Source organism: Callospermophilus lateralis, chromosome 16 (genome assembly GCF_048772815.1).
Source record: "Callospermophilus lateralis isolate mCalLat2 chromosome 16, mCalLat2.hap1, whole genome shotgun sequence".
NCBI lineage: Eukaryota > Metazoa > Chordata > Mammalia > Rodentia > Sciuridae > Callospermophilus > Callospermophilus lateralis.
The window spans coordinates 87,583,753-87,596,926 of record NC_135320.1 but is presented as its reverse complement, the minus strand read 5'-3'; the positions used below and the strand labels follow the sequence as shown (position 1 = coordinate 87,596,926).

The following is a 13,174-nucleotide window of genomic DNA, read 5'->3' as shown; positions in this document are numbered from 1 at the left end:
CTGAGGCGGGACAAAGTCTGATTTCGCAGGCAGCAGGTCCTCTGTCCCCCGTCCTCCTCCATTTGCACCTGTCATTCATGCAATTTAGGAACTGCATGGTCACTTGGGATCTGCTGGGGTCACTTGGGCTCTTTCTTGGTAAGGAAGTGAGTTTAGGTGAGATGGCCTCTGCGCACAAGTCCCACCGAGTCAGGAAGGAGGCTGGGACACTGCGCCAGGTGCGTTTCCTCCTGCATCTTCTGGAACTCCAGTCCAGCTCAGAGCGAGATTCTGGGTTTACTCCAGGCTCAGCCACTGGCCGCTCCTGTGAGTCTGGGCAGGTGAATTGCAGCTTGTGCCTCAGTTTCTTCTTTGGGGTACGTAAATACCCTATGGGCGAGTCTACAAGATTGGGATCATACATGTGAGACACATAAACCAATATCTGAAATTAAATGTTAAGTATTGATAGAAATGATGATAAAAATTATACAACTATTATTTATTACCCTATTATGTTGTTTACTCAGAGTGGCCTTGTCCATCACCTTGACCCAACCTTGTTCATTTGTCCACATAATGACCATATTACAGGGCCAGTAAAAGGCCTAGTCCTGGACCAGTTTCTGATTTAGCACAGACACTGTCCCCTGGCCCCAAATGGCACCTGCAGGGTGACAGCTTCAGAGACTGCTTTTGCTCACTCCTCATCTCTTCTCCCTGCATAGAAGAGATGTAGGAGCCTTGTCCCCACTGTGAATGTACCACATACTCTCCTGGGGCTCACTCAGTTGCTGCATGTTCTGTGAGTTGTAGGCATTACTATCCTTATTGGGCAAAGAGAAGAAACAAGCCAAGAGGTAAAGTCATTTATAAAATGGTAGAGGTGCGTTTCAAGCTCAGGTGACTCAACTCCCAAGCCTGTTTTGTTCACAGGGATAAGACTGTTCCCTGAACTTGAAAGCAGCCTGCTTCTTTCTGAGGGGGTGGGTCCAGGCTTCTAGCTGAGGGAGCTGAACTTCCATCCACTTATCATGCTCAGGGGCACAGGTGAGAATGTTTGCTCTAACAATCAATACTGGCCATGATCACAATCAAGGGAGAGCAGTGTCACTGTCTTCAAGGGACGATGGACATTGTATAGCTTTATTATATAAACTCAATGGAATAGAACAGAGTGATTTAAATAATCTATAGCTTTATAGATCAATATAGAGACTTCTCAAACCCTGTGTGTGTGTGTATGTGTGTGTGTGTGTGTGCCTGTGTGACTGAAATCTTTATAGTACAGAATGTACATTAGCCTCAGTCTGCTGGTCTGACTCGGCCTGTGCTGTGACAGCGCTCATTTCTGTTGCCTGGAAGGTGATACCAGGCCTGTGCTGCATTAAATAGGTGGCAGGAGGATTAATGTTCATTAACTCTTCGTTTCTTCATCTAGGGTGAAGCTGGCCCTGCAGGCCCCCCTGGGCTACCTGGAACTGTAAGTCACTCTGCTAGTCCTTTCTACTTCTCTAGATTCCCAAGGTATTGGGATTCCTCCACACACACCACTTCATTAAAATCATCTCCAGATTAGAGTTTGTCAATAGTCAGACCCCCTCCAAGGGCTTATAATTTAAAATTATATCTTCTTTAAAAATCCACCCTGAGCTTATTGGTTTACTTTATTCAGCAAAAGCACAATTACTACTCAGCAGAACGTGCGATTCACACCGAGAAGACATAGGCACCTGTTAAGTGTGGGCACTGAGGTCCAAAGACAAGAAACCATTTGTCCAACAAGAGACTGTATCACCATGACCCAGGCTGGGCTTCATCCTCTGTCCTGTGAAGGTGTTTGGCCACCATTATGGGTCGGTGCTGTGGCATTTAGAGCAAGGGCTCTAGGGACAGAAAGAAAGAGCTCTCACCTTTGCCACTCACCTGCATTGTGTCTTAGATATGTTATTTAACTCCCCAAAGAGTAAGTTTTCTCATCTGATAGAAGATATTATACCCAACTAGCTTGTACGTTTTTAGTACAAATTAACTGAAATAATGCAAAGTACTTAGCAGAGTTCCTGGTACCTAATAAACACTAAATATAAAACTGCTGCTATTATATTTGTCTTACACTCAATAATCCTACAATGGTGCTTTATTTGGAATTGTTTTTCATTGTAACATTTCTTCCCAGACTTGAGCTTCTCTGCTTTGAGCAACTGATTTCAGCAAAGTTGTTCATGGCTTCTTGTGCTGGCCCTGACTGGGTGCTTGGTTGGTTGCTGGACAAAGCAGGGGTGGAGAGCAGGAGACGAGATGGCCTGAATTCTCAGCAGTCCTGCTGGCTGTGGGGCAGGATATCTGACTCAGCACTGTTTGTCCGGCAGTCCTTACTCCATAGCTTCATCTTCTCCCCAACCCGTACCCTGTGAAAATGAGGCTCAGATATTCCATAAAGATATTGGAAGAACCTCAGAATCAGAAATTTGGGGCCAGAGTGAGTTGTATGAGATTATTGTTTAAGATTGTGATACAGTCTTGACAAGACTTCAGGGAGGTAAGCACCCTTGCCCTTCTGGTGGGGGAGCAAGTTGGTAGTGCCCACTGGGAGCTGCTTGGCCATATGCACACGCCAGGAGGTGCCTACCCTCGAGCTTAGCTAGTCCATGTTTAGGCTTCTAAGTTAAAAGACATTTGCATGTGTGCATTTAAAAAATGTGTGAGGATGTACATTGTAGTGTCACTTGTATTAGGGAAAAAATAGGGAAAAATCTACATGACCGTAAGTATAGAATTAAGTACATCAGACCATCTGTATCCCAAAATCCTATTTTATAAAGAAACACACACACACACACACACACACACACACACACACACAGGGTCTTGGAAAGATATAGGTACACTAATTAAGTGGAATAAGATAAAGTAAGTGAATAAATTAATATGTGGATCATTTTGTATTGAGAGATTCAGAGCACGGGCTCACAGCCTGCTTACATGATGTCAGTTCCTGACCATGGCCGGCAGCTGCTGGAACTGCATTAGGAAGCTCACGTCTCTGGTCTCTGCCCAGGGTTCTTACTGACAGTGGTGGGCAGAGGCAGCTGGTCTACCTCCTACAGTCTCTGTGAAGAGCCATGAGTTGGTGCATGGGAACAACTGTGAAGAATGCATTCAGTTTCACTATTCTGTGGAAGTCGCATATTTCTATATGTTCATAATTGTGGGAAAACATAGGGAAAAGGTCTAGAAATGTGAAAAACTGTTTTTTGGGGGAGGGAAGAGACTTGGATTGAGGACTTGGAGGGGAAGGTCTAGGAAGCCCCTTCTCCCTTCCCCGGTGAAGGCCCTGGGTTTCAGGGTTAGCCCCCAGGTTCCCTTTGTCCATTTGCTTTATCCTTTGGAGCCAGGCCATGACACAACTGGGGCCTGATGGAGCTTCTAGTCTTGTAGTGGAGATAAAGTCTGATCTTACAGTGGACAGGATAAACTTTACAAATTAGAGTAAATGTGATCAAGGAAAAGAGCAGAGTGCAGTTGATGAGACTAGCAGTGGGACCTAGCTCACCTAATTCATATGTTGAGAGCATGACATTTAAGAGACCTGAAGAGTGGCCATGGTGGAATGCAGGGGGAGAGCATGCTCCGGGGCTGAGGAACCATGTGTGCAAAAGCCCTGAGCCTGGAGGAAAGCCTCCTGGGAAGCCCTCGGCTCAGCCAGGGTGGGCCAGGCGGGTGGCGGCCAGGCTGGGCCAGGCGGGTGGCAGCCAGGGTGGGCCAGGCGGGTGGCGGCCAGGCTGGAGGGCTGCCCCAGGCACCATCCATGAGGTCTTGGCTGAGGGCACTTGGCACAACAGGGCCCTCTGTAAGCCCTGGCTCTGGTTTCCTCTGCCTGTTTCCCTGCCTGGCACATGGCAGACAACGGTTTGTGGAAAAGCAGACGTGGAGGGCGGGATCCAATGTCCCAAGCACTGTTCCAGTGGCTTGTCCAGGTTATTCCAGTGTGTCCTTGTGACCCCCCAAGTGAAGAACATTTTATCCCTTTTTACTGATGGGGACATGGAAGGTGACATAAGATATTCAAGGTCACATAGAGTTGGTGCTTGAGATTCTAATTGTCGAAACTAATAATCACTGAAGGGCATTTTCTTTCACTTGGCAAACCTTTCAGAGTCAGCAGGTTTGGGGCTCTACACACCCCTATCTTTCTAACTTCTGTTTTTTTTTTTTTTCCAGACATCCCTGTTCCCACCGCACCCAAGAATGCCCGTAAGTAGCAGAGGTGCCCTGGCGTAGCCTGGCATGTCAGCAGGCAGGGGGTGCTGTGGTGTGGGCTGGAGCGGGGCCGGGTGGGGCCGGCCTCAGCCCTTCATGCCAGGCAGCCAGGCCTGTGGGCTCCCGGCCTGGTCCTGGCAACAGGCGGGAAGAAGTCCCTGCATGGAACCGGCCCTCATGTCAGGTGGGACATTGCAGGGACATCCCAGGGACACAGCTCCATAGGCAAGGGCAGATGCCCACCTGTCTTCAGCACCCAGAGCTGCAGGTGCCTTTGAGGAGAAGCAGAGTTATTGAGACGGCTGAACATTCAGGAGTTGGAGAGGGGCAAAGGCGTCCTGAGGATGCTCCTATAGGTGGGAGGGCTTTGAGGGGACCTGGGTCTGAGGGAGGCTGCTGAGGGGACATGGAGAGCACAGCCTGCTTCTGCACCCTTGGGAGGTGGCAGAAGGAGGGAGAGCCGGGCTAGCCAGTAGACACTGCCACACCTAACATGACACGCCCCTACAGCCCCAGGAGCCCTCTCCTCCTTGCCCGTGGCTGGCGCTTCTGGAGGTGGGGCTTGCGGCACGTCTTCCTGCTGTTGGTGGCACTGAGGCCAGAAAGTGGGCCTTTGTTTTGTTTGTGTCTCTCCTGTTGTCAGGAGGTGACCACTGCTCCATGGCATGTGGCAGCTGAGGCTAGAATGGGAAGATCGAAATCCCCATGTGATTTAGAAAGTTTAAGGTGTCCTCTATGGATGGAAAGGAGCAGGTGGACAGATGCAGTCTGGGGCAGAGAACTTTGTACTTCACAGATGAAGGGGGAGGAGACAGGGGCCGTGGCGCAGCCATGGGGAGTGTGCACTTGAGGAGAAGCTATTGGGAGAGGCCTGTCAGCTGTGATGACCTGGCTGGGGTGACTGTCCCCAACTGAGTGCTGCTCTTAGAGGCAGGTTCCCGTGGCCGTCCCCCAAATACCTCTATGTATTGCTTCCCCGGCGTCTTCCCTACTTAGGTTGACGCTGAGTCCCCTGAGATTAAAACTATATTGCTCCATAACAAGTCAGCTTTCAGAGTATTCTGTTGGGACAGCGCAGGGGGAGAGGTGGAGAGGGAGGGCTGCCCTACTTTGCCTCCGATTCCAGCAGTGACATCCTTCCTGCAGGGAGGATGGGAGCCAGGAGGCCTCTCTCAGAATCAAACCAAGCAAGTAGGAACTGGAGGGAAGGGAAGTTCCTTTGCGAGCCATTTCAGGCTCTCTCTGGGACTGGCTCTGTGTTGGTGGGTCTGGAAAGTGTTACTCTGTTGGACTTCTCACTGCTCCCCGAGGTGTGCCTCTCAGTCCCTGCGGTGCAGGAAGAGGCGAGATCTAGAGGCACCTAGAAGTTTGCTGCATAATTAACAGAACAGAAAGGAGGAGCTCAGGTGGAGTGGAAGCCCAGCTCCCTTCCCTCCTGGATCCAGGACTTGGAGGCTCGTGGGGGTGACTGGTGGGCAGCCTGGTGAGGTGGCCTGATGAGATGGCTTATGGAGATCAGGGCAGCCTCTTAGATGGTGTGTGGATCTCTGAGATCTGGAGGAAAAGTAGAGGAAAGAGGAACGGATAGCTGGAGGCTTGGGGAAATGAGAGTAGCAAAGTGGGGTGCCAGGAGGTGGCTCAGAAGCAACCATTTTGGGAAAGCTCAGGGGGCAGCCTGATCCCACCCCTCACAAGGCATGCCTGTCCCTGTTCCTCTTCTGCAAGATGACCCTTCAGCCTTAGAAAGATACCTGAGCCTTGGAGCTCTGCCGTCGATGCAGCCTCTGCCCCCTTACCTTCTTCCTGTCCCCTGTGGGTTGCAGGGTATAGATTTCCCATGCTTCTTGGGAAGGTGTGTTGGGAACCCCAGGTGTGGCACCTGCAGCCTCAAGGGAGAAGCCCTACCCCTACCCCACCGGATGAGTCCATCTTGGGCACACCCAGAGCACTGCCTTTCTAGTCTCTCCTATTTCTTCTTTAGCAAAAGCTGGACACACCACTCCAGCCACCCAGAGTCTAGGGCTCAGCTTCCAGCCTGTCCCCAAAGGGCTGGTCCCCTTAGCAAAGCATCCACATCACTCTCCTTCAAGAGAGGGCTGTAAAGGATTATCATTCATTATGATCCACCAGGTGCCATGGGCTGGAAGGGGGGATATGGGTCAAGCCACATGAATAAGTGTAAAACAACCTGAGCAGGCATCATGCAGGAGAAGGACCCTGGTCTCTGTGAGTCAGTACCACGAGGACTTGGCCAGTTCCTTGAAGGGGGGATTCTGGTCCTTAGAACTGAAAGAGTCAGGCTCAGTCAGAGTCCCAGGGTAGTGGGAGAGAAGAACCCTGTGCAGTAGGGTCAGCCTTTGGGGGACCACGGTGACCAAACAGGTGCATCCATAGAACAGGAGGTGGCCCTCCTGCTGAGGGAGGGGTGTGTATGTGCACTGTGAGGAGTGGGGGTTCACTTTCGAGTGGGCTGTGCCCTGTGCTTCTTACCAACAGGGAGAACAAGGGCCAAAAGGAGAGAAAGGTGATCCGGGAGTGCCTGGGGATCTGGTGAGTGCACGCACACTGTCCTTGCTCCCATGCCCTGTGCTGACCTGTGCCGCTGGAGAATGGGCCCCCTAAGGCCCACAAGCTCTAAGTCTTAGCAGTACAGTCCACCACCAGGAGCCCCACTGAACTGAAGGTAGCCCCTTTCTTGTTCCCCAGGACTCTGGTGACATGCCCTCTGCAGATCTCAAGTTATACCCATTGCATGCCTTCACGCCACGCCCCATCTGCTCAGAATTAGGGTGATGAGCCACTTAATGGATGGATGGTTTCATTGCAGGGACCACAGGGACGTCCTGGAGATTTGGGCCCTCGGGGACCCATTGGACCTCCGGTAAGAACGCCCCTACCGCCTGTTGGCTCCTCAAGGCCTTCTCGCCTGGCATCTTGGGAACTCCCACCAGAGGGCACTGCAGCAAGTGCTGTAAAAGCCAGAATGTGCCAGCACTTTGCAAAGCATGCTCAAATGCAGCTGCCTGGGCCCTGACTCTGCCTCCCCAACACCAGCTGGCGCATTACTAAAGGGTTGACCCAGGAGAGCTCCGGGTTCATTAGACAGCATAGTCTGGAGAGAGGTGGTCCAGCAGGCTCCCAAAGCGTTTTCAGGAGCAGGAAATCGGCTCCCCCTTCCAGCCATTGATTGGCAGCTCTGATTTAAATAATGTTTGTGCTGATCAGCGATTTAGTGTTATTTTTCCTGGTTGGGCTTCTTGCTGCATCTTCCCTGGGAAGCTGTTCAGTTGTCTGGGGAGCTCTGTTGGGGTGATCTGTCTGGCTGAAATACCTTAGGGCCACTTGCTGGCTGGCCCTTGGCCCTCCTGCCCCTCTGAGCCTTAATTACATAAAGTCTCAGCGAGGACACCCAGGTGACACCAGGGATCTTAGTGAGGATGGAGTAAGTCCTGATATGACAAATTCCTGCAGCGGACCAAGAAACAGTGGTTTCTGTACGTTTTAGACCCTGATCCTGTCCCTTCAGTTTGGATCAGCTAATTCCAACCAGCCAGGTTTGGTGGGGACTTTCCTCCTGTGAGGGTGAGGACAGGCTTGCCTCATTTTCTGATCTCTTATCTCTCCCCTTTAATTTCCTCACAGGGTGCCAAGGGACAAGACGGCACACATGGGGCCCCTGGAGCAGCTGGAAACCCTGTGAGTCCTTGCGTCCCGCCTGCATCATGAGGGACCCCACAGAGGGGGTGCCAGGATACACTTCTGCCACATGGCTCCCCTCTGTCGGCTAACTAGGTGGGACATGGCCAAGAAGCACAGCCTATGCCTGACAGCTGTCCAGGCCAGGAGCCTCTCCAGCACCAGGCACAAGGAGAGCTGCTCCGGCCTCCACAGCATTCCCAGCCCACAAAGGAGACTTGCACTCACATGGATGGTGCACACAACAGACATGCGGGGACACTTCCACCCTTTCATGAATCTGTTACTCTGAAAGGTGTGCCCAGGTTCACCTCTGCACACTCTATAGACCCATGTACACATACCCCAACACACACCTGCATGCCTGCACCTTCGGAGCTGTCCAGCTGCTGCTCCTGTACTGCCTGTCTGCAGGGTCAAGATCAGAATCTGGTATCTGTGGTCCACAGGGTTGGCACTGGTCCCATGGTATGGTGCAGTGCCGCAGAGCCCAGGCTTGTCCGTGGTGCTGGTGGGAGGCAGGACCAGGCTGGCCTGACCAGGTCTCCCAGGAGTAGTAGTGGGAGTAAGAGTAGCAGCTGGCATTGGCTCTCCTGGCACCACAGGCCTGGTGTATTGACAGGAGCACACTCACATGACCAGGCCACCTGTGCCTAAGGCTGAGTGGGGACCGGGGCATCCAAGTAGTGAACAGTGAGGGTGCTATAGAGCAGGGCAGAGTCCAGTTTCTGTCCTGAATGAAGAGAACCTCGGACCAAGCTCAGGTAGAGTGGCAGAAGTTTAGGCAAGGGACCTGGGAGCATGCTCTGTGATTTCTGACCCTGAAGACATACACATCCTTGTGACACTGGGGGACGAGCCCAGAGGAAACATGAGCAGCCTCTAGTCCTTTGAGAACCCCCTGCTCCCCATCCCCATGGCACAGACCTGCCTGGAATGTCCTCATGGACATCTCCTCTCATGGATCCTGGCCCAACCACCAAGTTCTAGTTCAAGAGCACTCCCTCCAGGAAGCAAGGAGAGCTGCTCCGGCCTCCACAGTCAAAGCCTCCCCCCCCCCCCACACACACACCTGCTCCCCTCTCGGAGCCCTTTCTCTGTGAATGGCACCAGTGTCTTCAGCATGGTGCAGGCCAGAGGCAGACTTGCTGTGGCCATGCAGACTCATGGTCTCCAGGAACCAGCAGTTGATCATAAGCTGGTCCTTGCTCTCTGCACATTCTCCATGAATGCCCTCCGTGTCCAAACCACGCTCAGACCCCCTTGTCTCTGTGGCCTTCAGGTCTTGTCCATGCCCTTTGGCTGACCTTCCTTACCCAGAGCCTCTCCTCTGCAGCTCAGGACGGAGCAGTCTGTTCCCTCCTCAGCAACTCCTTTCCTCATGCTTAGGCTGAAAGCCACCTCACCAAGACCTCCTGTGTGATGGGGCTTCTTCCCCTGCCATCCCTGCCCTCCACATGCCTCACCCGACTCTGGGCCTGGGCTGAAGGAACTGCCAGGTCCTCTGCCCTCCTGTCCCTCCCACACTCTGCCCGATGCCTGCTGGCAGGTCGGGAGCCACAGCCCTGCCGGGGAGGACGTGGTAAACTGGAGCCTGGTGGGGCGGGCAGCACTGGAGAGTGGCCTGGATAGCTGTTTGCCTTTGCTTCCTTGGGTGTTTCTAAACTGCTACTGTCTCTGAATAGGGTGCTCCTGGACCTGTAGGGCCCCCAGGTCCCAGTGGACCCCCTGGAAGCGTGGTGAGTGATCAGGAGAGGGTGGGGACGGGCAGTGGGCGTGGCCCGCAGGGCCTTCCACCACATCTGCTCACCTACCTTCCCTGACACCCAGAGGTGTGGGCCCAACCCACAGGTGGGGACATGGATGTCCTGGCAAAGGTCACCCAGAAAGAACACACCTCAGGCTCGAGGTCTGGCTTCAGCCTCCAGTGGTTCACAAAGCTGTTCTAAGGGCAGAAAGTTGGAATCAACATCACAGAAGAAGTAAAATGAACCTAGGCTCCCTGACGGGCTCTAGGGACCTGGATTCCAATCCCAGCCTCCACAGAGAGCTTTGAGACCTTGGCGAGCTGATCCTTGTAAAATGGAGGCAGTGGGGCACGCTGGTCCCTGTTAGGGTCCCATCTCACTGCCCTTCTGATCCCACCTCCCTCATGAGGATGCTCCAGGTGTCTGCTAATGGACTGGCTTTAAGATTCCCCGTAAACATTGATTTAGATGCCAGCATTTAACAGAACACACCGTGGCTGCAGAGAGTCTATCCTCTGCCATAGACTCGGTCAGTTCTGTCCATTCGTCAGACCTTCACAGGTGTCAGTCATCGCAGTGCAGGGGATGAATCCGGGCGTTCCTCCGTTCTAGGCCCCGCTCCTGGGGCAGACAGGTGTCAGCTCATTTCTTGCTCACAGTAACCCTGTTAGGCAGATGTTATCCTGGCCTCCATTTTACACGGGAGGAAGCTGAGGCCCAGGAGATTGAGTCGCGTAGTAAGGGGCTGCATGGATGCTCTGGGGACATCACCGCAGCAGCTCACCCTTCCCTCAGCTCACACGCCCCTCTGGAGTCTGCAGCTCTGCTCTCCTTCACCCCTAGAGAGCACGTAATCCAGTCACATGACAGGTGGCCGTCGCACCCCCAGAAGCAGCCTTGAGCGGACGGGCGTGTGAGCCACCCAGCTCCTTTGCCGAGGTGGAGTGGCTCCCAGGTGGGCTCCCAGAGGCCCCTGCAGGACTCGCTTCAGTGGCTCTCATGTTTCTAGCTGCCCACCCCTCCACTTCTCCACCCCTCTACTTCTCTGGGATGCTTGTCAAAATGCTTTGAATTTTGTTTCAAAGTAAACTTATGGGGGACTCCGTGGGCACTGTGGTCTCTAGTGCTGAGCCTGTGTTCTTTGGGTCATCTGTGTCTTCTTTGGTGATCACTCTACTAAGGCCTCTTCTCCAAAAGCTCACGGCCCAGAGCAGAGCAGAGCCCTGTGCAGACCAGGCCTGCTCTTAAGAGCTCTGGTGTACAAGGTGCACGGCCAGACTCAGGGGAGGAGACAGGCCTTGGGGAATGTAAGCAGCAGGGGAAGGTGGGGCAGAGCTCAAGTGGGACCCAGATACCCTTCGCTGGGGACCACAAGCGTCAAGCAATTTACCATGTGAATAACTGTCCTTTCTTCAGGGCTCCACTGGCCTCAGAGGTCCCCCTGGGAAAGATGGGGAGCGTGGTGAGAAGGTAAGACCAAGGCAGTCTCAACACACCAGCAGGTGCGTCCCAGGCCTAGCCTAGGAGCCAGGAATCAGAGGGCGCTTTGAGGGGAAGGGTCCTGTGCCACCACTTCACCTCATTCAGTTCTTACAAGAGGCCCCTGAATCAGATCAGTGCCCATTTGACAGGTGTGGAGACTGACACTCTGGGCAGTTGATCGCTTCACCCTACATCTCCTCAGTGCAAAGCTAGATCAGTCCAACTCCAAATCCCGCTTTCTGTCACTCCACGCCCCAGCACAGCCACTGTGCACCTCGACTGCGTCTTCCTCTGACCCAGCACTGCAGGGGTGTCTGAGGCTGACTGGCCATGCTGAGCCAGCGCTTGGATGACTCAGGTGACACATGGCTTTAGACTTGGGTTGAATGGCAGCTCCCAACTGGGTGCTGCTCCCACCAGTCTTCCCGACATGTCTGATGGGCAGCACGGGGGCCAAGGAAGACTGCTACTGGCACCTGGTAGCTAGAGACCAGGGATTCCCGCTAAAAATTCCACCATGCACAGGACGTTCCCCGGTACACACCCAAGAATCATCCACCCTGAATGTCAGTACTGCCAGGACTGAGAGACAAACGCAGCCCCCTCCTCACACCTGTAGCTGCTCAGCTGTGAAGTGTGAATAGGTGCTGTGCAGACCAGCTGGGCAACTGGGGAGGAGGCACGTGCAGAGAGCTCAGCCCTGGACAGGTGGTGCCTGAAGATAGTTGTGTCCTGCCCTCCCTGGGCCAGCAGGTGGCACTCACAGCCGCGGCAGGTGCCCAGTGTGCTGTGGCTTCCCTTGGGATGCACCCTGGCCAAGGCCTCTCCCAGAACACAAGTGCCAGATACTTCCAGCCCAATTTCCCTGGAACCTTTTCTGAACAATCACTTGGTATTTTTCATTTTTTATAAAATATAACTAGTAGGTATAATTTGCTTTTTGGCTTAGTTTTAAAATGTGTTTTTGACTTCGTTTTAAAATATGTGTTTAAGAGACAAAGTGATTTCTTACAGGTAAAAATGATCAAGTAATTTAGAAAAAAACATGGGTTCTTGAAGTGTTAATTGATCATGAACCCAGAAATTACCCTTATGTGATGCAGGTGCTAACAGTTTGGAGGAGGGGGAGATAGTACCATCTTTGCAGTAATAAGAGCACCCAGATTTAGCAAGGGGAAGCACAGCCCTTGCTTGTATTTCTTGAATGCGCCATGTCTGAGGGGCCCCGCATTATAAGTAGGGTGTTGACAACCTAGAAGGGTAAACCTTAACCAGGATGCTAAGGGTCTGTTTTATGAGGACTAGTCTAGCTTAAAAAGCCAGAAAAGTCAATGTGCTGTTGGTGCGTTCAACCTGTAGGGGGAGCCAAACACCTTTCCTTGGCTAAGCACAAGCCCAGGCTGAGGGCTAGGAGAGGGCCCTGGACTGTATTTGGAAGGAAGCCTCCTGTGCTCTGCAAAGTGGTAAAATTCCCTGACATCACACTGTGCGCCTCTCTCCCCGCGTCCAGTGGCTGGTCTGGGGCTGAGGTCGCTGGATCTTGCTGCGGAGACCTGTTCCATCTTGCTTTGCTGTCCTGGGCTGGATTACCTCACCTCTTCTACATCAGAAATGTCTGGAGACCCTGTGACTGCCACTTAGTAGGGAGCTCCCTCCAGGAAAAGGCATCCCTCTGGTTCATGGGGTTTGACTCAAGTTCCACGTAGGGGGCTACTCACAGCCTTGAGGTCAGGAAAGATGAGCAAGCTCAAGGCCAGCTTCCCCTGCAGATCCTGGCTCCCTGTCCCTTTGGAGCCGTGAACTCCATTCATCCTGTTACAGACTTCTCATGTGAACAGGGATTCGATTTTGTCTTCAGCGCTCCAGGGAGCAAGTTGAGTGTCATATTTGGGGAAGACATCAGACAGGCTGTCGCTGAGGTGAAGAGATGCCGTGTGCGCAGTGTGACTGAACTGTCTGGTGGAGGCCGAGCTGCCCGTTGCTGCTGGGGCTCCTCTTTGAGACCC

At 52.9% G+C, this 13,174-nt stretch overlaps 1 protein-coding gene across 1 annotated transcript in view; it reads left to right on the top strand.

Annotated features, from left to right (window-relative positions):
- The window catches only part of Col22a1 (collagen type XXII alpha 1 chain), a 216,866-nt gene that overhangs the window by 115,834 nt on the left and 87,858 nt on the right, over window positions 1–13,174 (top strand). Inside the window, exons 30-36 of the mRNA XM_076836022.2 lie at window positions 1,421–1,462; window positions 4,204–4,236; window positions 6,739–6,792; window positions 7,070–7,123; window positions 7,885–7,938; window positions 9,624–9,677; window positions 11,103–11,156. Of these exons, the coding sequence (XP_076692137.2) occupies window positions 1,421–1,462; window positions 4,204–4,236; window positions 6,739–6,792; window positions 7,070–7,123; window positions 7,885–7,938; window positions 9,624–9,677; window positions 11,103–11,156 (345 nt within the window). The remainder of the gene's footprint in view (window positions 1–1,420; window positions 1,463–4,203; window positions 4,237–6,738; window positions 6,793–7,069; window positions 7,124–7,884; window positions 7,939–9,623; window positions 9,678–11,102; window positions 11,157–13,174) is intronic.